Genomic DNA, 24757 nt, shown 5'->3' on the forward strand with positions numbered 1-24757 from the left:
TAAATATAAACCCCCATTTTTTATTATATATTCATGTAGTATGTAAAGAAATATGAATGTTTTAGTTGGACCACTTTTTCCGCTTTGTGATAGATGGCGCTGTAATAGTCACAAACGTATAAGTACGTGGTATCACGTAACATTCCGCCAGTGCGGATGGTATTTGCTTTGTGATATATTACCCGTGTTAAAATGGACCGTTTACCAACTGCGGACAAAGGTCGATATCGTGTTGATGTATGGCTACTGTGATCAAAATGCCCAACGGGTGTGTGCTATGTATGCTGCTCGGTATCCTGGACAACATCATCCAAGTGTCCGGACCGTTTGCTGGATAGTTACGTTATTTAAGGAAACAGGAAGTGTTCAGCCACATGTGAAACATCAACCACGACCTGCAACAAATGATGATGCCCAAGTATGTGTTTTAGCTGCTGTCGTGGCTAATCCGCAAATCAGTAGCAGTCAAATTGCGTGAGAATCAGGAATCTCAAAAACGTCGGTGTTGAGAAAGCTACATCAACATCAATTGCACCCGTACCATATTTCTATGCACCAGGAATTGCATGGCGACGACTTTGAACATTGTGTACAGTTCTGCCACTGGGCACAAGAGAAATTATGAGACGACGACAGATTTTTTGCACGCGTTCTATTTAGCGACGAAGGGTCATTCACCAACAGCGGTAATGTAAACCGGCATAATATGATGCACTATTGGGCAACGGAAAATCCATGATGGCTGTGACAAGTGGAACATCAGCGACCTTGGCAGGTTAATGTATGATGCGGCATTATGGGATGAAGGATAATTGGCCCCCATTTTATAGATGGCAATCTAAATGGTGCAATGTATGCTGATTTCCTGCGTAATGTTCTACCGATGTTTCACTGCATGACAGAATTGTGATGCACTTCCAAAATGATGGATGTCCGGCACATAGCTCGTGTGCGGTTGAAGCAGTATTGAATAGCATATTTCATGACAGGTGGATTTGTCGTCACAGCACCATACCATGGCCCGCATGTTCACTGGATCTGACATCCCTGGATTTCTTTCTGTGGGGAAAGTTGAATGATATTTGCTATTGTGATCCACCGACAACGCCTGACAACATGCGTCAGCGCATTGTCAATGCATGTGCAAACATAACGGAAGGCGAACTACTCGCTGTTAAAAGGAATGTCGTTACACGTATTGCCAAATGCATTGAGGTTGACGGATATCATTTTGAGCATTTATTGCATTAATGTGGTATCACGCTGTAACAGCATGCATTCTCACAATTGATAAGTTCACAAAGGTACATGTATCACATTGGAACAACCGAAATAAAATGTTCAAACATACCTACATTCTGTATTTTAATTTAAAAAACCCACCTGTTACCAACTATTCAACTAAAATTGTGAGCCATATGTTTGTGACTATAACAGCGTCACCTCTCACAAAGCGAAAAAAGTGGTCCAACTAAAACATTCATATTTCTTTACGTACTGCACAAATATGTAATAAAAAATGGGGGTTCCTATTTTAAAAAATATAGTTGATATCCATTTGACCTATGGCGGGCCAACCATAGCGCCATCTGGTTTCCCCCTTCAAGCTAGACAAGTTTCGTTCTTTGTAGTTTTTTCGGTTGATGCTTATTTCATGAGATATTTGGCCCGGACACGACCAATGGACCACTCTGTATATCACAATTGTATGCTAGACGTAAATTGTGGGCAGCATATTTATTGCCACAAAAGAACTCAATAATACATAGCAAAGTTATTAGAGATTATGAATGTGGAACAGTTTGGATAAAGATAAGCATCAAAGATGGATTAAACATGGGTATTTGATGATTTTATGGATCACCTACTCAGAAAAACAGCAGCAGGGCTCTTCACAGCCCATTGGAGAATATCATAAATTTCCTGATCATGCTCTTGCAATAGCACACGACTTCAAGTTTCTAGCAATATAATGGTAGAGTCATGTAATTAAAACAGGTATCACAGACAGGAACTGGTGTGACAAGTGTTCTGAAAACTACTTTGGGCAGATGGTTAGAATATGAACTCATGAGAGTACCATCTTAATATTACACCTGTAAATTCCTGTAGACAAGTGCATTTGTGATCATAGGCTAGTTGCAGAATGAATGACTACATGTGTTACATTAAGAAAGGAAGGGCAAATATTTTCGCTTCAGAAGAATGAAAGGAAACAAACTGCACAGTATCTGGCCAGTCAACATCAAAGTCAGCACGAAGGAACAAGATGTGGAGCAAAATGGATAAAATTCAAAAGCTTTGTACTATAAATATGCTTTAGACCTGTGTGTGTTGTGAAGGACAGGAAAGATGTGTTGTGATTCAATAACTACGTCACAAAGTTGCTATGAAGGCAAAGACAGCTTCCTCACATATTTAAACAAAGTCAAAGCCTAGTTGACAAGCCGGCCGGTGCGGTCGAGCAGTTCTAGGTGCTACAGTCTGGAACCGTGCGACCGCTACGGTCGCAGGTTCGAATCCTGCCTTGGGCATGGATGTGTGTGATGTCCTTAGGTTAGTTAGGTTTAAGTAGTTCTAAGTTCTAGGGGACTGATGACCTCAGAAGTTAAGTCCCATAGTGCTCTGAGCCATTTTTGAACCTAGTTGACAAATAAAAGCTGAATGAAGCCAAAATGCACATGAAGGGTGCAATGTGAGAAGGTTTCAATGAATTTGAAATTAAAATTTTGCCCATCTATCAGATGAAAAGTATTGAGCAGTTTTGGTCCTATGTAAGGTCAGCAAGTGGATCTGAATCATTTGTCCAGTCATTCACTGACCTGAATATGATAATGAGAAATTTTATCAATATGTTTATTCTTCTTTCATAATGTTGAATGTGAATTATATTACATGATAATTAAAAATCAACTCCAATGTTTGTTTTGGTTTTCTTGTTAAATTCCTACAATTCTGTCCTTACAATTATTCTAATTATTCAATAGAAATGCCTTTTGTATACAAATATGGAAAATTGCCTATGGTTAGAAGGTTAAACATGTTAGTACACAAGATAATTTAGTTTTGATTACAAATAACAGTTAAGCAATCTTTACCTCCCAGCGTGACTTCTGCTTTTGCAGAAGTATGAAGCACATCACACTGTGGGAGGCAGTTGTTGGTAACAGTGGGAGATGGCCTCACTTCCTTTGCACCGCAAATCCCCCTCTAGCAGTCAGCCAATTTACATTATACAGATGTATAATGATGAAAAAGATTAATTTTTAACTTTATAATGTAATTGGGTACATAAAAAATCTGCTCATCATGCAGCAGCAGGAGAACACACATATAATAAAAAGGTTTTGCGTTGAAATGTTTTGGAGCCAATGGCTCCTTCTTCTGGAGGAAGGGTTGAAGGGGACAGAAGAGGAATGAAGGAAAAGGACTGGAGAGGCTTAGGAGAAACGACAGAGTTTGGAAAGAGGCACCCAGAATTCTGGGTCAGGGAAAACTTACTGTACAGGATGAGAAGAAAATCTTCTCATTTTGCCTAGTAAATCTCCCCTGACTCGGGGTGTGGGTCCTTTTCCTCTGCTCCTGTTCATCCCCCTTTGACCCTTCTGCCAGAAGAAGGAGCCACTGGCTCAGAAAGCTTGCATATGTAAAACCTTTTTTTGTAGTGTGTTCTCCTGCTGCCACTCGGTGAGTAGATTTTCTTATCTATCCAACTGTACAGATGTAGATTTTCTTTGGTTTCCCTAAATAACCCAAACTTTTGCTCTGTATCCAAGTTCATTACAGAGACCTTTTTCTTCTTATTTTACAAATGTATTGTCTTCACTGTCATACTGTTGATTATAGTGTTGCAGATATTTTGCTTCGATTAGATAATCAGCTTGGGAATGCACAGTGGATGAATGAATAATTTATTTTTACAGAAAAATATATGTGGGATTCATATCACAGTATTTTTTTTTTTGATAACTTATTGAATTCTCTTTTATTTATTTCAACTTTAATAAATAATGCATTAAATGATAAAATATCTTACTTGTCTGCCCCTGTACCATCCAGCTGATAAATAATGCCATTTTCACCAAACTGCCCACTATCTCTGTCCTTTGCTGTAATAGTTGTGACCACAGTGCCCGGTGAACTCGTCTCAGACACAGATGCAGTATAAGATTCACGATCAAATGTTGGGTCATTGTCATTAGCATCTGTGATAGTTACAGTGACAGTTGCAGTCGAAGAGAGTCTGGGGTTAGTGAGCTGCTCCTCAGCTATCACCTGCATTGAAAAAAAAAATGTTTAAGTGATACCTGTGAGGTTACCTGTCATTATGGTCAGAGTTATTCACAATTTTTTATTGAGCTGAGGTATACACATTGTTCTAAATAATCAGCAGAATAGTTTTCAAGTATTTGTTGTGACCAGCAAAATGAAAAATTTAATTATGAGGCTCATGAGATTTATATTCCATTTTTCAATAGTTAAGATATGCTGCATTCACATTTCTTAATTTGTAGCTTGTTTGTTGTTTAAAATAGATATTAATAAAAACGATGCAACTTCAATGCATTTGCTACTAACCAGCAGTATAAATTTCCTCTGATTTGGATTTTCGTAATCCAGTGAGCCATTGGAAACTCGGATGCTTACAGGAGTGGATCCAGTTGCTGATTTTGGCTCAACATCAAAGGCTCCAGAGACATCTTCCAGTCGTAAACTGAACACAGAATTGTTGCCCTGAGAGCAACACAAGAAAAACACAAATTATTTATACTCAAGGTGAAAGAAGCTGTTCTGATTCTTGGTGGATCCATTGGATTTAGCTACGATAGCAATGAACAAAAAATATTCTTGTAAAAACTACAATGGAGCTAATAAAGATGTAAAAATTATCCGTGTACCAAATGACTGCTCATACAGGCACATATGGAAGGCTGCATAGGGTAAATGCACCATAATTCGTCCCTATATCTATTTTTGTTCCTTGGCTTTTCTCATCAATGAACTGCTGCAATTTGGTGGTGAATGTAGGAAATACTAGCACACATAGTTTTAGACAGGTGGCAGCAGTATCATTGATATCTAGTGACATCTTTGTCAAAGAGGTGATTTTGTTTTGAAATGTGCAGTTCGGTGCAGCACCATAAATGTTCAAAAATATTATATTTAAGTATCATGTTATGAAATTTTACAGTGTATTATTACCTATGTATAGTCTGTTTTCTCTTTTTTTTAACACTGTCTAGTGGCATTATAGTCTTTCTTTTGGTTTTGTTGGAATCAGCAACAATGTTTTAAAGGAACATTTAATCTAATTTTGTCCCCTTTAAGGGTCCTAATTTTGAAATTTGGAACAGCTTTCATTTTATAAATCTGTTAGGACCTAATTATAGCTGATGTACGTTATTCATTTATTGTGCATATTTCAATGGGAAAATGCAAAGACTGGAAACATAAAGCAATGGTTGAAGCAGTAAATGTTGTAACAGCAAAGGAGATGGGTTACAAAACTGCATCAAAAACATTCAATGTACACAGAGGCATGCTGAAGGACTATATCAAATCTTCTCATTCTCCTGAAGAAATGTTGAAAAAGAGGATTGGACAGTCACCAGTATTGACACATCTTCAAAAAAGGACTTGGAAAAAGATTCACTGAATGAATCAGGCATCCCCTATGTATCAACATATGATGAGGATTCTGATGAGGATGTAGAATGTCCTATGTGCGGTAAACCATTTTCAAGTGATACCAAAGAGAGGTATGGCTTCAATGTTCTTGCCATTTTAACTGGTGTCATGAAGTCTGCACATCCATGCCTAAGAAGAGGAATTTCTCATATGATTTTTTTATGGATCAGTGATTTATGCTATGATTTTTTAGTGTTTTTCTCTGTATTTGAAGGTACTAAGATGATATATGGAGGCAAAATAAGGAATACTTTTGTAAAAAATTTAAATTGCTACTGTGTTTGATTTTGATTAATAATTGTTTTGTATTTATTTCTTATAATCTAATGATTATAAAACGTGTTTCCTAATATTTCAAGATTATTTCATGAAATTTCCCACATTATTACTGCTTATCAGATTTTAGGTACTGGCAGAACATCTTAACGGTACGTAATTTGGGTACTTTACCCTACATATTAGCTCCCAAAAGCAGAGGTTCCTTGGCCAGCAAGAGATGAAAATGTGTTTCCTATTTCAGAGATGAAATACGAAAGTATAACAGAACCCTGGACTCTAGGTCACAGGAGACACAAAAGTGTAGACAATAATGAAATCGATGACTGAAATGGTAGCAATGTGTAGGATCTGAAAATCAAAGAAGTTTGATGAAGCAAATATGTTCACTTATGAGTCATTTGGGAAGAAATAACGGAACAGAAATATAAAAATGGGCAGCAGTAAAGAAAAGAAAGAAACAATAGGGGGGAAAAAAGTTTGAAATGTAAAATAAGGCTGGACATGTAAATACTGATCACAAAAAAGTCAGAAAATGATGGATGAAATAAGGGATGTAAGAAGAGAGTACAGTCATTGTAAGCAGAGTAAATGTTGGTGATGCACTGGTAACTGAGGTTGGTAATTCCATGAATGTCTCTCCTTTTGATATAGTTGGTCATCTTAGTTGGAGATGTGAGGCTGCACAAGTATTGCACTGCAGGTTAAGCGTTTGACCAACAAGGCCTTTGTCAAAAATAGACCACACACACACACACACACACACACACACACACACGACTGAGTTGTGTTTGAGTGAGTGAGAGTGAGTGAGTGTGTGTTGTATAGCAACTTCCCTTTTCATAATATTGTAAAATTCAAATGGAATTTCGAAAGGAGAAACCTCTGTGCAATCTTTCCTTGCACACAGGATAAAAATGGCACTACTCCTACTATGTGTGTGTGGTTGCATGTAAACGGTGATCATTTGCCTATTCAAATATATAATATATAAACAAAAATGATCAGTTTTTGAAAATGTAAGTATCTGATATATAAAAAAATCTATTCACCAAGCAGTGGCAGGAGAACACACACATAAAAAAGGTATTACAATCTGCTAACTTTCTGAGTCAGTGTCTCCTTCTTCTGGCAGACTTCGGAGAAGTTGGCCAGAACCCTGGGTCAGGGAAGACTTATCAGACACCAATCCTTTTCCTTCATCCTTCCTCTTCAACTCTTCTGCCAGTAGAAGGAATGACTGGCTTTGAAACCTAGCAAATTGTAATACCTTTTTTTTTTATATATGTGTTCTCCTGCAACTGCTTGTTGAGTAGAATTTTTATCTACACGTATTTCCAAGCATATGATACACTTTATTTGATGCTAGCTGCATGCTGCCTTCACAATGTTGTAATTTTAATGGTGAGCAGTGTATAAGTCTAAAAACTTCTTATTTGAAAGATCTTCCTATTAATATTAATCAGCAAAGCCTTGCTACCTTTTACACATATGATAGTGAACTTGATACATTTTCATACAATTTACCAATGTCATAGTTCCAGATAGCAAAAGTAAGTTTAAAAAGCGCTAAGTACTAACTACAAGATATTAAATGGTAATCTGATCTGACATCAGATGTAGGTTCTGAACATGATATTGCTTACAATGAGCTGACAAAAGTCACGGGATAGCGATATGCACAATTGCAGATGGCGGTAGTATTGCATACACAAGGTATAAAAGGGCAGTGCACTGGCAGAGTTGTCATTTTATGAAGGTGATTCATGTGAAAAAGTTTCTGAAATTATTATGGCCAGATGACAGGAATGAACAGACTCTGAACGCAGAATGGTAGTTGGAGCTAGACGCATGTGCAGTCCATTTTAGGAATTGTTAGGGAATTCAATATTCTGAGTTCCACAATGTCAAGAGTGTGTTGAGAACACCAAATTTCAGGCATTACCTGTCACCATGGACAATGCAGTGGCCAATGGCCTTCACTAAATGACCAAGAGCAGTGGCATTTGCATAGATTTTTCAGTGCTAAGAGACAAGCAACACTGTGTGAAATAACCACAGGGATCAATGTTGGACATATTGGGAATGTACCCATTAGGCCAGTCAGGCAAAATTGGCATTAATGGGCCGTGGTAGCAGACGACCAATACGATTACCTTTCTACCAGAACGACATTGCTTACAGCACCTCTCCTGGGCTCGTGACCATATTGGTTGGCCCCTATACAACAGGAAAATTGTGGCCAGATGAATCCCAATTACAACTGGTAACAGATCATGGTAGGGTTTGAGTGTGGCACAGACCCTATGAAGACATGGACCCAGGTTGTCAACAAAGCACTCTGCAAGTTGTTTGTCACTCCATAATGGTATGGGATGCATTTACATGGAATGGACAGGGTCCTCTGGTCCAATTGAACTGATCACTGACTGCTACTGGTGACATTTGGCTACTTGAAGACCATCTGCAGGCATTCATGGACTTCGTGTTCCCAAATAATGACAGAATTTTTATGGATGACAATGCGCTATTTCACAACTGAGAATTTTAGGGAAAATCTCAGTCTGCTTTTACATAAGTTCTCCAATCATACAGTAATCATCAGCAGAGACTTTAATCATCCAACAATCAACTAGAAAAATTACAGTTTTGTTAGTGGTGGCTGTGATAAGATAAGCAGTGAAACATTATTAAATGCCTTATATAAAAACTACCTTGAACAGATTGTTCGGAACCCCACTCATGATGGAAATACACTCCTGGAAATGGAAAAAAGAACACATTGACACCGGTGTGTCAGACCCACCATACTTGCTCCGGACACTGCGAGAGGGCTGTACAAGCAATGATCACACGCACGGCACAGCGGACACACCAGAAACCGCGGTGTTGGCCGTCGAATTGCGCTAGCTGCGCAGCATTTGTGCACCGCCGCCGTCAGTGTCAGCCAGTTTGCCGTGGCATACGGAGCTCCATCGCAGTCTTTAACACTGGTAGCATGCCGCGACAGCGTGGACGTGAACCGTATGTGCAGTTGACGGACTTTGAGCGAGGGCGTATAGTGGGCATGTGGGAGGCCGGGTGGACGTACCACCGAATTGCTCAACACGTGGGGCGTGAGGTCTCCACAGTACATCGATGTTGTCGCCAGTGGTCGGCGGAAGGTGCACGTGCCCGTCGACCTGGGACCGGACCGCAGCGACGCACGGATGCACGCCAAGACCGTAGGATCCTACGCAGTGCCGTAGGGGACCGCACCGCCACTTCCCAGCAAATTAGGGACACTGTTGCTCCTGGGGTATCGGCGAGGACCATTCGCAACCGTCTCCATGAAGCTGGGCTACGGTCCCGCACACCGTTAGGCCGTCTTCCGCTCACGCCCCAACATCGTGCAGCCCGCCTCCAGTGGTGTCGCGACAGGCGTGAATGGAGGGACGAATGGAGACGTGTCGTCTTCAGCGATGAGAGTCACTTCTGCCTTGGTGCCAATGATGGTCGTATGCGTGTTTGGCGCCGTGCAGGTGAGCGCCACAATCAGGACTGCATACGACCGAGGCACACAGGGCCAACACCCGGCATCATGGTGTGGGGAGCGATCTCCTACACTGGCCGTACACCACTGGTGATCGTCGAGGGGACACTGAATAGTGCACGGTACATCCAAACCGTCATCGAATCCATCGTTCTACCATTCCTAGACCGGCAAGGGAACTTGCTGTTCCAACAGGACAATGCACGTCCGCATGTATCCCGTGCCACCCAACGTGCTCTAGAAGGTGTAAGTCAACTACCCTGGCCAGCAAGATCTCCGGATCTGTCCCCCATTGAGCATGTTTGGGACTGGATGAAGCATCGTCTCACACGGTCTGCACGTCCAGCACGAACGCTGGTCCAACTGCGGCGCCAGGTGGAAATGGCATGGCAAGCCGTTCCACAGGACTACATCCAGCATCTCTATGATCGTCTCCATGGGAGAATAGCAGCCTGCATTGCTGCGAAAGGTGGATATACACTGTACTAGTGCTGACATTGTGCATGCTCTGTTGCCTGTGTCTATGTGCCTGTGGTTCTGTCAGTGTGATCATGTGATGTATCTGACCCCAGGAATGTGTCGATAAAGTTTCCCCTTCCTGGGACAATGAATTCACGGTGTTCTTATTTCAATTTCCAGGAGTGTATACTAGATCTGATGGCAATAAACAAACCTGACCTCTTTGAGGATGTACACATTGAAACTGCTATCAGTGACCATGATGCAGTAGTGGCAACATTAATTACCAGTGTACAAAGCACAACTAAAACAAGAAGAAAAATACATATGTTCGGTAAAATAGACAAAAAGCAGTAGTGTCATATCTAAATGAGGAACTTTAAACTTTAGGCACAGGGTAGGAGCATGAAGAGGAAATATGGCTCAAGTTTAAAAGAACACTTGGCCATGGAATGGATAGATCTGTACCCAGTAGAACAGTTAATAATGGGAGGTGCACTCCATGGTATACAGTCACTAAAAGTATCTGAACAGAGAATACTGTATAATAAGTGTAAAACACAGTAAAAGATGATAGATAGAGATATGCTCAACAAAACTCATTTGGCTATCAAGAGTACAATGCACGAAGCCTTCAATGCCTACTGTAGTGGAGTATTGACAAATGATCTTTCACAAAACCCAAAGGCTGTTCGTTGCACTAAAGTTACTGTCCAGTCAACAGAAAACAATAAAGGAAATCAAACAGAGTAGCGAAGCAAAAGCTGAAACCCTTCACTCTGTTTTCAAATGTTCTATTACAAAGGAAAACCCAGGAAAATTGACATAATTTAATTTTCATACCATATTGGTTGGCATCTAGACAACAGGAAAATTGTGACCAGATGAATCCCAATTACAGTTTGTAACAGCTCATTGTAGGGTTTGTGTGTGGCACAGACTCCATGATGACATGGACCCTGGTTGTCAAGATGAATGAAATAAGTATTAGTGTCAGTGGAGTTGAGAAAGAGCTGAAATCCATAAAGCTGAACGAAGCTCCAAGGTGCAACTTAATCCCTAGAATTTGTGACTGAGTTAGCTGTTCTTCTAAATATAAGCTATGACTCTTGAACAAAAAACCATGCCCAGTTCTTGGAAAAATGCACAGGTCACACTTGTCTACAAGAAGGGTGAAAGAAGTGATCCACAAAACTACCATCCAGTATACTTGATTTTGATTTATTGTAGTATCTTAGTACACATTCTGAGCTCAAACATAATGAGGTATCTTGAACAGAATGACCTGCTCCATGCCAACCAGCACGGATTCCAAAAACATCAGTCTGAAAACTTTAGATCAAGGCAGGCAGGTAGGTGTAGTGTTTCTCAATTTCCAAAAAGCGTCTGACTCAGTACCATGCTTATGATTATTGTCAGGAGTACAATAACATGGGATATCACATGAAATTTGTGACCAGACTGAGGACTTTTTGATAGAGGACACAGCACGTTATCTTGGATGGAGAGTCATCGTCAGATGTATAAGTAACTTCATGTGCACCATAGTTATCTATGATGTAATGCTGTCTGAAAGAAGCTACATAAATATTCAGTCAGATCTTGATAAGATCTCAAAATAGTGCAAAGATTGGCAACTTGCTTTGAATGTTGAAAAGTGTAAAATTCTGCACTTCACAAAGTGAAGAAACATAGTATCCTATATCTATAATATAACTATTTGAGTGTAATGCTTTGTAGGGATATGAAATGGAATGGTCACATAGGCCCAGTCGATGGTTAAAGCAAGTGGAAGACCTCAGTCTGTTGGTAGAATACTGGGGAAGTGCAATCAGTCTACAAAGGCTTACAAAGGTTCTACAAGGCTTATTAATCACTTGTGTGACCCATTCTAGAATACTGATCAAGTGTATGGTACCCATACCAAATAGGACTAATAGCAGATAATGAACATATACAGAAGAGGGCAGCACAAATGGTCACAGGTTAGTTTGACCTATGGAAGAGTGTCACAGAGATCTTGAAGAAACTGAACTGGTAGACTCTTGAAGATAGAAGTAAACTGGTTTTAAATGATGACTCTAGGCATATACGAGTGTTGGAACTTTAATAGTGGCAACTATTTATTTACAGCTTGTGCGAGGGTTATTCCAAAAGTAAGGTCCGACTGATTGCCAAATTGAAACCACAGTGAACATCAGAAATGTTTTACTTGTAACAATTAGCTACACCTTTCAGCTACTTCTCTACGTAGTCGCCGTTCTGACTTAGACTTTTGTCATAGCGTTGTACCAACTTTTCAATAGCCTCATCATAGAAGGCAGCCGCCAGTGCTTTCCGCCAATTCTCCACGCTGGCCTACACCTCGTTGTCTGTGTCAAAATGTTGTCTTCAAAGACAGCGGTTCATGTGACCAGAGATGAAACTCAGGGGGAGACAATTGCGGACTGTATTGTGGGTAATCTAACATTTCCATTTGAAAACGATGCAGGAGCATCTTCATTGCCCCTGCAGAATGCGGCTGAGAATTGTCGTGAAGACGAAACAGCACGACAGTTATGTAATGTTGGCTGCATAGCTTCAGGCGAAATTTCTCACCAGGCCCTCGTACTTGGCGGCAGACACTATTTTCTAGACATCTTTACGCACTCACTGCGAGCTCAGAAATGAGAAGAGCGACGTGATGCTAACTGGGGTTATACTAGAGACACTACCCAACACATCTGTGCAAAGCTTTATCGGATTTTCATAGTCGTTTCCATTTCGCGACCGATCGGACCTTACTTTTGGAATAACCCTCGTACAAAGTAGATATGTGTTTCAAAGTTTTACTGACCTTCAGAGTAGTCACCAGCATTGTGTATAACCCGTTGTCAGCTATGTGGAAGTCATATGATACTCTTAGCAGTACCAGTTATGTTGACAGTTAGAGTTGCACAGTCTATTGCCTGATGAATTTGTAGCAGTTCTGAAGTGAATGCCATGAAGTGTTTCCTTCAGTTTAGAAATCGCGTTGAACTCAGGAGGCCTTAAGTCAGGGGAGTGCAGTCGGTGGTATAGCACTTAGCAGCCCCATCAGTCAAACAAATCAGTAACAGCTTGGACTGTACGTGCTTGAGTATTGTTCTGCAAAATGTTGGCCAGGACCTGCAGAAAGTGTCATCACTTCTGACTCTAAGCCGGTCATAGGTTGTGTTGCAAAAATGAACAGAAGGAAATGAACTGAAGGAAACACTTCATGGCATTCGCTTCAGAACTGCTACAAATTCGTCGGGCAATACACCGAACTGCTCAAACTGTCAACACAACTGGCACTGCTAAGAGTATCCTACGACTTCCACATCGCTGGCAACAGGTTATACACAATGCTGGTGACTACTCTGAAGGTCAGTAAAACTTTGAAGCACGTATCTACTTTGTACAAGCTGTAAATAAATAGTTGCCTCTATTAAAGTTCCAACACTCATACTACAACCCTCTATGTATTGCTCACATGTTGATCGTGAGGACAAGAGTAGTATAATTACAGCAAGTATAATCATTCTTTCCACACTCCATGTTGTTGTTGTTGTTGTGGTCTTCAGTCCTGAGACTGGTTGATGCAGCTCTCCATGCTACTCTATCCCGTGCAAGCTTCTTCATCTCCCAGTACCTACTGCAACCTACATCCTTCTGAATCTGCTTAGTGTATTCATCTCTTGGTCTCCTCCTACGATTTTTACCCTCCACGCTGCCCTCCAATACTAAATTGGTGATCCCTTGATGCCTCAGAACATGTCCTACCAACCGATCCCTTCTTCTGGTCAAGTTGTGCCACAAACTTCTCTTCTCCCCAATCCTATTCAATACTTCCTCATTAGTTATGTGATCTACCCATCTAATCTTCAGCATTCTTCTGTAGCACCACATTTCGAAAGCTTCTATTCTCTTCTTGTCCAAACTATTTATCGTCCATGTTTCACTTCCATACATGGCTACACTCCATACAAATACTTTCAGAAATGACTTCCTGACACTTAAATCTATACTCGATGTTAACAAATTTCTCTTCTTCAGAAATGCTTTCCTTGCCATTGCCAGTCTACATTTTATATCCTCTCTACTTCGACCATCATCAGTTATTTTGCTCCCCAAATAGCAAAACTCCTTTACTACTTTAAGTGTCTCATTTCCTAATCTAATACCCTCAACATCACCCGACTTAATGCGACTACATTCCATTATTCTCGTTTTGTTTTTGTTGATGTTCATCTTATATCCTCCCTTCAAGACACCATCCATTCCGTTCAACTGCTCTTCCAAGTCCTTTGCTGTCTCTGAAAGAATTACAATGTCATCGGCGAACCTCAAAGTTTTTATTTTTTCTCCATGGATTTTAATACCTACCCCGAATTTTTCTTTTGTTTCCTTTACTGCTTGCTCAATATACAGATTGAATAACATCGGGGAGAGGCTACAACCCTGTCTCACTCTCTTCCCAACCACTGCTTCCCTTTCATGTCCCTCGACTCTTATAACTGCCATCTGGTTTCTGTACAAATTGTAAATAGCCTTTCGCTCCCTGTATTTTACCCCTGCCACCTTTAGAATTTGAAAGAGAGTATTCCAGTCAACATTGTCAAAAACTTTCTCTAAGTCTACAAATACTAGAACCGTAGGTTTGCCTTTCCTTAATCTTTCTTCTAAGATAAGTCGTAAGGTCAGTATTGCCTCACGTGTTCCAGTATTTCTACGGAATCCAAACTGATCTTCCCCGAGGTCGGCTTCTACTAGTTTTTCCATTCGTCTGTAAAGAATTCGTGTTAGTATTTTGCAGCTGTCGCTTATTAAACTGATTGTTCGGTAATTTTCACATCTGTCAACACCTGCTTTCTTTGGGATTGGAATTATTATATTCTTCTTGAAGTCTGAGGGTATTTCGCCTGTTTCATACATCTTGCTCACCAGATTGTAGAGTTTTGTCAGGACTGGCTCTCCCAAGGCCGTCAGTAGTTCCAATGGAATGTTGTCTACTCCGGGGGCCTTGTTTCGACTCAGGGCTTTCAGTGCTCTGTCAAACTCTTCACGCAGTATCGTATCTCCCATTTCATCTCCATCTACATCCTCTTCCATTTCCATAATATTGTCCTCAAGTACATCGCCCTTGTATAGACCCTCTATATATTCCTTCCACCTTTCTGCTTTCCCTTCTTTGCTTAGAACTGGGTTTCCATCTGAGCTCTTGATGTTCATACAAGTGATTCTCTTATCTCCAAAAGTCTCTTTAATTTTCCTGTAGGCAGTATCTATCTTACCCCTAGTGAGATACGCCTCTACATCCTTACATTTGTCCTCTAGCCATCCCTGCTTAGCCATTTTGCACTTCCTGTCGATCTCATTTTTGAGACGTTTGTATTCCTTTTTGCCTGCTTCATTTACTGCATTTTTATATTTTCTCCTTTCATCAATTAAATTCAATATTTCTTCTGTTACCCATGGATTTCTACTAGCCCTTGTCTTTTTACCTACTTGATCCTCTGCTGCCTTCACTATTTCATCCCTCAAAGCTACCCATTCTTCTTCTACTGTATTTCTTTCCCCCATTCCTGTCAATTGTTCCCTTATGCTCTCCCTGAAACTCTGTACAACCTCTGGTTCTTTCAGTTTATCCAGGTCCCATCTCCTTAAATTCCCACCTTTTTGCAGTTTCTTCAGTTTTAATCTACAGGTCATAACCAATAGATTGTGGTCAGAGTCCACATCTGCCCCTGGAAATGTCTTACAATTTAAAACCTGGTTCCTAAATCTCTGTCTTACCATTATATAATCTATCTGATACCTTTTAGTGTCTCCAGGGTTCTTCCATGTATACAACCTTCTATCGTGATTCTTAAACCAAGTGTTAGCTATGATTAAGTTGTGCTCTGTGCAAAATTCTACCAGGCGGCTTCCTCTTTCATTTCTTAGCCCCAATCCATATTCACCTACTATGTTTCCTTCTCTCCCTTTTCCTACTCTCAAATTCCAGTCACCCATGACTATCAAATTTTCGTCTCCCTTCACTATGTGAATAATTTCTTTTATTTCATCATACATTTCTTCAATTTCTTCATCATCTGCAGAGCTAGTTGGCATATAAACTTGTACTACTGTAGTAGGTGTGGGCTTCGTATCTATCTTGGCCACAATAATGCGTTCACTATCCTGTTTGTAGTAGCTTACCCGCATTCCTATTTTCCTATTCATTATTAAACCTACTCCTGCATTACCCCTATTTGACTTTGTGTTTATAACCCTGTATTCACCTGACCAGAAGTCTTGTTCCTCCTGCCACCGAACTTCACTAATTCCCACTATATCTAACTTTAACCTATCCATTTCCCTTTTTAAATTTTCTAACCTACTTGCCCGATTAAGGGATCTGACATTCCACGCTCCGATCCGTAGAATGCCAGTTTTCTTTCTGCTGATAACGACGTCCTCTTGAGTAGTCCCCGCCCGGAGATCCGAATGGGGGACTATTTTACCTCCGGAATATTTTACCCAAGAGGACGCCATCATCATTTAATCATACAGTAATGCTGCATGCCTTCGGGAAAAATTACGGCCGTAGTTTCCCCTTGCTTTCAGCCGTTCGCAGTACCAGCACAGCAAGGCCGTTTTGGTTATTGTTACAAGGCCAGATCAGTCAATCATCCAGACTGTTGCCCTTGCAACTACTGAAAGGGCTGCTGCCCCTCTTCAGGAACCACACGTTTGTCTGGCCTCTCAACAGATACCCCTCCGTTGTGGTTGTACCAACGGTACGGCTATCTGTATCGCTGAGGCACGCAAGCCTCCCCACCAACGGCAAGGTCCATGGTTCATGGGGGGGGGGGGGGGGGGGGGGGGGGCACACTCCATATGTGAATGGAATGGGAAGAAACGCTAGTAACTGGTGCAATGGACAAAACCTCTGCCATGCACTTCACGATGGTTTGCACAGTATAGATATAGATGTAGAATATATGAACACTTTCTTTTTTAGTCCTACTCATGCAACTAAACTTAAAAATTATTTTGTTTGCAGGTTATCAGTTTATAAATAGAAATTTGTCAATGGAATAGAAGGAGAAATGAGCTTAGTTTAGGTTTAAAAGTTGCCTTGCTAGCTGTAAGACATTTTATGTTACTGGGCAAATGATCATAAATATTTGTTGCTGCATATTGAACTCCTTTCTGAGCCACTGACAGCTTCCTCTGGTGTTGTAGGTGCGGACAACACTATTCTTCCAAAACTGTGAGGGATTATTTATGATTAATTTCATTAGTGATTATATGTATTGTGATGGTGTAGTTAAAGTGCACTTTAAATTTTGTCAAACTTGATGTGTTGAGCTATTATCGAAACATGAAATATTTAAATAGCTTTGTTACTCAGAATACCAGAACACAGTTTTCACAGGTGTTGATCAAAGAATTTTATTGGGATTTTTACAACACAAATTTAATATACAAATCTTAGAAAGTCACTTTCAAAGAAAAGTAAGCATTAAAATGTGACTTTGCAATAAAGTTTTAAAAACAATTTCTAAGTTCATGTTAAAGTACTGTTAAAGACGGGAATGATAAATTATTACTGATCATTACATAAAAGCAGAAGTATTGTGTGAAAACCAACAACATCTGTTTCGCATCTTTTTCATTTGTCACCTATGTATGGATGTTAAACTGTAAACTTATTAATGATTGGACTAAGTGTGCCATGTCTGGTATGAACAAGCCAGACGAAGATACATTATTTGGATGTTACAGAGCACAGACATACTTTTGTTAAGTGCATTAAGTTGTAGTATTGCATAGTAGTGATGATTATGGTGGAACGTATATCATATTGAGTTAAGTAAACACACTAACTGAAAAAATTAGAGAATTCTACTAAATTTATGACCAGCATTTTATTTGTGATAAGATAGATCCATTATGCCCTGAACTGCATGGCGGAAGTTATGAACTTGGAAAAGACAACCATGTGGTTTCAACGCCAACAAAAACATCGAGAACTAAGTTAAGTATATCAGCTTGCTTGCTTTTTCCCACAAAGTATGGAGTTGGTAGTGATGCCTCATGTAAGGCGTGATAGCACATGCTAATTCCAGTTGAGATAGCAAGTAACCTTCCACACTACAAGAGGGATTCTAATATTCACCAAGACTGTGCAAAGTCCAGATAACAGTTGGCTATATTTTATTCCAGAAAGCTCAGATAGAAGGGTCACTGGAGGGCAGCACTAGGTGCCGCCCATGTACACCTGCACTGTTAAAACACAAGTTACTTCCTACAGTACTGATACAAATCATTATGTTCTCCTGTGATATAATACAATTATGGAGACTAAGCAACATATCTTATAGGATGTTCACATACTTGCTTTGATGGAGGCCTTGGTGTTAAGGAATCATGAGAAAGTTTACTGGGGTTCCATACCCTTGTAGCTTAACTACCATATGCATTATGCATTACTTTCATAAGATGAACATCTTAGTCCCTTCAAGTTTCTGGGGTGTTGAGAGCTGACAGTACACTTAAGTCAAATATGATCAATATTTTGTACAGTCCAAGCTTGATGAACTGAAGGCCTTGTGTAAGAGCCACTGCCTCTGCAGTAAACACTAACATGAAGCGAGGGTGGGAATATGACATGCTTGGAGATGAAGGTAACCTGCAGGTGGTTGATCAGATATTTTCAATGTCTCGGTGAATCTTTTAATCACATCTTGTCACTTCATTTGAATTGCTGTTTTGAGTATATTATTAATCTTTAATTTTCACTCAGGAGAAGCAGATGGAGGCAGATGTCCTAAGTTTGGATTTTTTACAATGTAGACATATATAAATGCTGAATGCATCTTTAATATTGAAGTCTCAATAACTTGATGTGACTGACAGAGCATTGGTCTATATGCTTTTCATGTTGTGCCCTGTACCTGGATAATAGTTGGCAACAATACCTTTTTCTGACTGATCTACTCTTACGATGCATCAGTGTTTTTTGCATCTACCTTTAATGGTGCAACACTCAGCAGATGTATGATTCCCAACACTGACAAGGAACCTTGTGTATTCATTGTCCCCGTAGTCTGAGATTATTATATACAGAATTCGGCAATGTTTACACTCAACTGAGATGGACAGAATAAACATTTTATTTGTTGTTTCTTGAGAAACCTGCAAATCTGAATGAGAAACCACTGATGTAAGGTCAGTAAAGTGCTAACCAGTAAGCTCTCATACCTTGAACCAGCCACCATTTAATCCACAAAATAATTAGTGTGTTATTTATGAGAAAATTAATATTGTTTTTACTAGCTGTAACAACAACTGGATAAGATAAAAAAATATTTTATAGAGTAGTATGATAATGGAAAGTCCTGGGTACAAATGATGGACAAAGTAACAGTAGTTATTTACACTGCACAGTTGTGCCACCGAGCAGGTGATAGGCAATAAACAAGACTGAAAACATTACCAAGATTTCAAACAATGCACGGACAAAGTTTTTTTGAGTTGCTTATTTTATAAAGAACAGTGGACAAGCCCATGAAAAATATCAGAATGAACCAACACTTGAAACTATATACTATTTTTCTTAACCCACTTACCACGTCAGGGTCTTCCACATGCATATCCAAGTGCGGCAGTGGTGTTCCTTCTGGCACATTTTCAGGGATTGTAATGCTGTATTCACGGCTATTAAACCTTGGAGCCTCATCATTAACATCCTTTATAGTGACTGTAACTTTTGCCGTGGTTACTGTTAGTGGATCATTTTCACTTATATCCTTCACAACTTCTCGAGCCTTTTTAATAAAAAAAGACATATCTTAGTTTTGATTCACTTCAGATATACATAGGTCCAAAGGTCAAAAAATCAAACACTGTGAAAGAATACATGATTATTCACAAATTGTAAGTTAGTTACATAAGTCTCCCAGTTTATCAACACTGTCAACACTGTATTTAAACTTATTACCAGGTCTATGATTCCAGAGCCCTAAATAAGATCTAAATTTCTTGTATACAGTTTATTACTAATGTTATTATAACCATCATTAATTATTGCAAAACTAGAAGCTGCATCACAGAATGAGTATTCTTTGCAGGAAAAAATTGACACTCGGTATCACCTACCAAATAATACATTTTTTTGGACTTAACAACCCAAATCACACCACATAGTTGAAGGTCAAAACAAGGTGAAACATATCTAGACCAACTTTAGTATACTCTCTGAAAAATTTTATTTCTGACAATTCTCACAGCTGTGTTGCAAAATGACTTCAGTGGTTATGGTAGTATTCTGTGTTCTATTTACAAATTATATATAATTTCACTATACAGTGAAATCCCAGTAGGTGCATTTTACATTGAAATGTTTTACCAATGTAGTTCATTAAGAACTTATATTTGAATTGTATGATATTAACACCTCTGTAAGGAATGATAGATATATTTACAACCACATTACAAGTTTAACTGTTATTCTAAAATAAAAGCAAAATGTACAGATTTCATCTTTAACTGTTTCAATGTTGACGAAAATGGCTCTTTTGCTACATGCGACTAAGGAGCAGTTAAGATATAGAAACTCACAACTATAATCTTTATTATTGTGAAAATTCTAAAATAAATATTTTTAATACCAGTTAAAATTCTACACAAAAGAATATATGCTCACTTTCACAGTAAGTGTCAAAACACCAGTGGAATCCTCTAGAGCTTCTTTGTCCAATGGTTTTGCTGTGCGCAGCTCTCCTGTTTCAGGATCCAGCAGGAAGTAGTTTAATGGATCTATAACATAAAAGAAATACATTGGGCTCTTCACTGGGACACAACAGTATATTTAATTGGTGGTGTATAGACAAATCTAACTAAATTGTATTGAGCAGTTGTCAAAGAAACTAATTTGTATCACTTTTTTCTAGCTCACACACACACACACACACACACACACACACACACACACACACAAGTGTACTACCATGTGACCAGGACATCACTGACAGTTTGCAAGCAGGTGCCCAGGAAGAGGCTTTTGTGTGTGTATATGTGTGTGTGTGTGTGGGCAGGGGGGGGGGGGGCGGGGGGGACTGAAGATTCATGGAGACTGTGGAGTGGGAGTGGATGAAAAGGTATGCAGGGGAATATATGGGATATTTCTTTCTATCTTACAATTTTACCTGGTGTACTCTTCATACTTTTCAAAATGACTTGCTATTATCAGCATTTTATGTGGTTTTCAGATGCTGTACTTAATGAAAACTTACTTGATTACCACTCACTCTGCTATAGTTTCTTCACAGCCTCTTATGAGTATGACCACCAATAAATCAGCTGTCTACTTAAATGAATGACCGCAGCCAAATTATGGCCAATAGCACTGATGACAACTCACTGGTAAAACAAACAGCTGAGCACAACAATTGTGACTTCAATGGCTGCCTCACATCCCATGTCATGTGATCTGGATCCTCCTTCTAAATCCCAGTTTCTCTTAACTTCATAGACAGACGGATGTGCTGTAAGGACAATCCTTACAGTGCATCCTTCTATCTAGCAATACTACTGGATTCAATTGCTGCTAGAGCATGACCAATACCTCCCTCCATCACTATCCCCATCAGCCCATTCTCTACTGCATTAATTGTATACTCACACCCTCCTCTCTGCAGTCTCTCTCTTTCTCTGCACTGTCTCCTTCTCCTACCCAGTCCACTACTCCAAATCATGATGCATACAGCTCGTCAGTGCAACATTCCTATCCCATGCGCTTGCTGCTTCTTGCTCTCTGCCATTAACCACCTTAACCTCCAACCCTTCCTCTCCTTAAATTCCCACCTTTTTGCAGTTTCTTCAGTTTTAATCTACAGTCATAACCAATTGATTGTGGCCAAAGTCCACATCTGCCCCTGGAAAAGTCTTACAGTTTAAAACCTGGTTCCTAAATCTCTGTCTTACCATTATACAATCTTCCTTATACCTTCCAGTATCTCCAGGCTTCTTCCATGTATACAACCTTCTTTCATGATTCTTGAACCAAATGTTAGCTATGATTAAGTTATGCTCTGTGCAAAATTCTACCAGGCAGCTTTCTCTTTCATTCCTTACAGCCATTCCATATTCACCTACTACATTTCCTTCTCTTCCTTTTCCTATTATCGAATATCTTTAGGGATTGCATTTTTGAAACTAGTGTCTTCTGGTCATGAGTGAAGCATCTGTCAAAGTAGTCTAATGCATGTGTATTTTGTTGGTGAATGCAATATGTTTTACAAAAGTTCTTGGCAAATTAAAAATTTGTGCCAGATTGAGACTCAAAATCAGAACCTTTGCCTTTCACGGCCAAGCCCTCCACCAACTGAGCTACCCAAGGATGCTTTATGACCCATCCTTACAGTTTTACTTTCACCAGTACCTCATCTCCTACCTTTCAAACTTCCTTTCCTCCAGGAGGACTGGTCCCACAAGTATTACAGGAGAACTTCTGTGAAGTTTGAAGGGCAGAAGATGAGGTACTGGTGAAAGTAAAGCTGTGAGGACATGTCATAAGTCATGCTTCGGTAGCTCTGTTGGTAGAGTACTTGCTCACGAAAGGCAAATGTCCACAGTTTGAATCTTTGTCCGGCACACAGTTTTAATCTGACAAGAATTTTTGTATCAGCACACACTCTACTGTAGAGTGAAAATTTTATCCCGGAATATGTTTTACTTCCATAAGGAAGTTATCATTGTATTTAACAAAGAAGAAAAACTAATATAATTAAGATTCCAATATGCTAAATTGTTTCTGTCAACACACATCTTAGCAACTTTAGCAGATGACTGCTTGGTATATTTACTAAAACTTCGATCAGAGCTGCTGTGCAAGCTCTATTTAGCTGATACTTAGATTTCTAGAAGAGATATACATCACAGGAATTGTAACAGGTCATTTTTTACTGGTGAACTGCAGACAGACATCAGACTATTCTTTCCTTGCACATAGTAAGCAAAATAAAAATGTTCATCCGCATCAGGACTTAAAATTAGATGTAACTAACTTCTGTGTAATGAACAGCATCCATTATTTGCATAGTAGCAATACAACAGAAAGTTATCAAACATATAAATGTAGGACAGTATTAATAACAAACTAAATGAATCTGAATAAATGGAAAATTGTTATAAAACTTTCTGACACACCAAAAATTGTGTGCCAGATTGGGACTCTAAAAATGATCCTTGCGTTTCACAAGTTATGCTCGACAGGATATGGTGGGTAACGATTTTGCCACAACCAAAAAGTTGTTTCACGGGTGGATGTATTTCATAACTGTGTGTATACCTGTGCAGAACAAAAGATTCAATTTTTGACTATCCATAAACAAAGGGAATAAAATATCTGGGCACATTGTACATACTTGTCACTAATTCATAAACAACCTTCCTAGGCTGTCCTCGATCACCATCTCGAGCCTGGACTGTCATTACAAGAGTTCCAATGGGAGCATCTTCTTTTACCACACCTGTGAGAGAGCCAAGAAACACTGGTGGAGTGTTCTGGACATCACCCACTCTCAGTTCCATTCCTGTACTGCTCTTGAAATGACCATCCTGCAAGCACACAGTAAATGATATATATAGCTTGAAAGATGATGGTGAAATATAAAATGGTATACAGAAAGACAGAATATTTACAACCTATAAGAAGTTTTTGACAGTGTACAGATACACAAAGAGTTGAGAAATTTAGTGCCCCTTTCAAAATTATATTTGTGTGTGTGTGTGTGTGTGTGTTTGTGTGTGTGCACTCATATGTGTTTTACAGAACACAAAAAAAATCTTTAAATTATGATTGTCAAGTAACAGAAATGCAACTGTGAGAGGGTGAGAAAGCATAGAACATCTAACTGATATAGTAAGAGAGGGAGGGAAAAAAATAAAAAAAAAAATAAAAAAAAAAATAAATAAATTACTGGAGTGCCCTTGGAAAATATAGCACCAATATATCCCACCAAATTTTGAACCTAAAAATGGTATGTGACACAGGGCAAATGGTAGGATGAAAAGAGCTGATAACAGTTTGATTCCAGTTAGTCAGTTCAGGTCACCAGTGAGGAAGTTTATTAGTAACTCTTATCAGTTTTGAAGATAATATTGTTTACACATTACTGAAACATGGGGCTCAGAAACAAATCTTGCATTCGTCTTTGGAGAATGAGTAAATAAACAAATAAATAAATTCATTAAAGAGGAGAACATATGAAAGAAAGTGAATAGTAGAAGCCTCTGCATACCTGAGTGTTTCAGTGTATGTGTAGAAGAGATATTTGTGGAGTTGTAAACTTCAAGGTTGAAAAGAGCTGTATGAAAATTTCTATATTAAGAAAAGAGAAAGGAAGTTTATAGAGTAACTGTTCTGAAGTTCTCAAATTTGTTCACGTGTTTCACAAATATAAAAGGAACTGTGAGTGAGGGAACGATAAATACTATCTTGACACAATGAGAATGATAGATGTTAGCTTAAAATTGTTAGCTGAACAACCCTCTTGAGCATGTTTCTAAAAAAATTACTGCAATATATTAATAAGAGATATTGAAAGGTTCACACATTTGCACATACTGATACATTTTAATATTGCTGATAATAAAATTAAAATTATAGAGTATAGTACAATGAGAGGCAAGAAAATAGTGAATAAGATGGTACTGAAACTAAATAGAGTGACTACACTGTGACTGATAATTCAGAAATTCTGAAGATTTTTAATAATCATTTCACTTAAGTACAGCATCAGAAATAGG

At 39.2% G+C, this 24757-nt stretch overlaps 1 protein-coding gene across 1 annotated transcript in view; it reads right to left on the reverse strand.

Moving 5' to 3' along the window:
* Window positions 1–24757, reverse strand: part of LOC126190765 (cadherin-87A) — a 699820-nt gene that overhangs the window by 159026 nt on the left and 516037 nt on the right. The window contains exons 9-13 of the mRNA XM_049931292.1: window positions 23374–23566; window positions 20652–20764; window positions 19576–19773; window positions 4579–4734; window positions 4037–4275 (exon numbers count right to left, since the gene is read on the reverse strand). Of these exons, the coding sequence (XP_049787249.1) occupies window positions 4037–4275; window positions 4579–4734; window positions 19576–19773; window positions 20652–20764; window positions 23374–23566 (899 nt within the window). The remainder of the gene's footprint in view (window positions 1–4036; window positions 4276–4578; window positions 4735–19575; window positions 19774–20651; window positions 20765–23373; window positions 23567–24757) is intronic.

Source organism: Schistocerca cancellata, chromosome 1 (assembly GCF_023864275.1).
Source record: "Schistocerca cancellata isolate TAMUIC-IGC-003103 chromosome 1, iqSchCanc2.1, whole genome shotgun sequence".
NCBI lineage: Eukaryota > Metazoa > Arthropoda > Insecta > Orthoptera > Acrididae > Schistocerca > Schistocerca cancellata.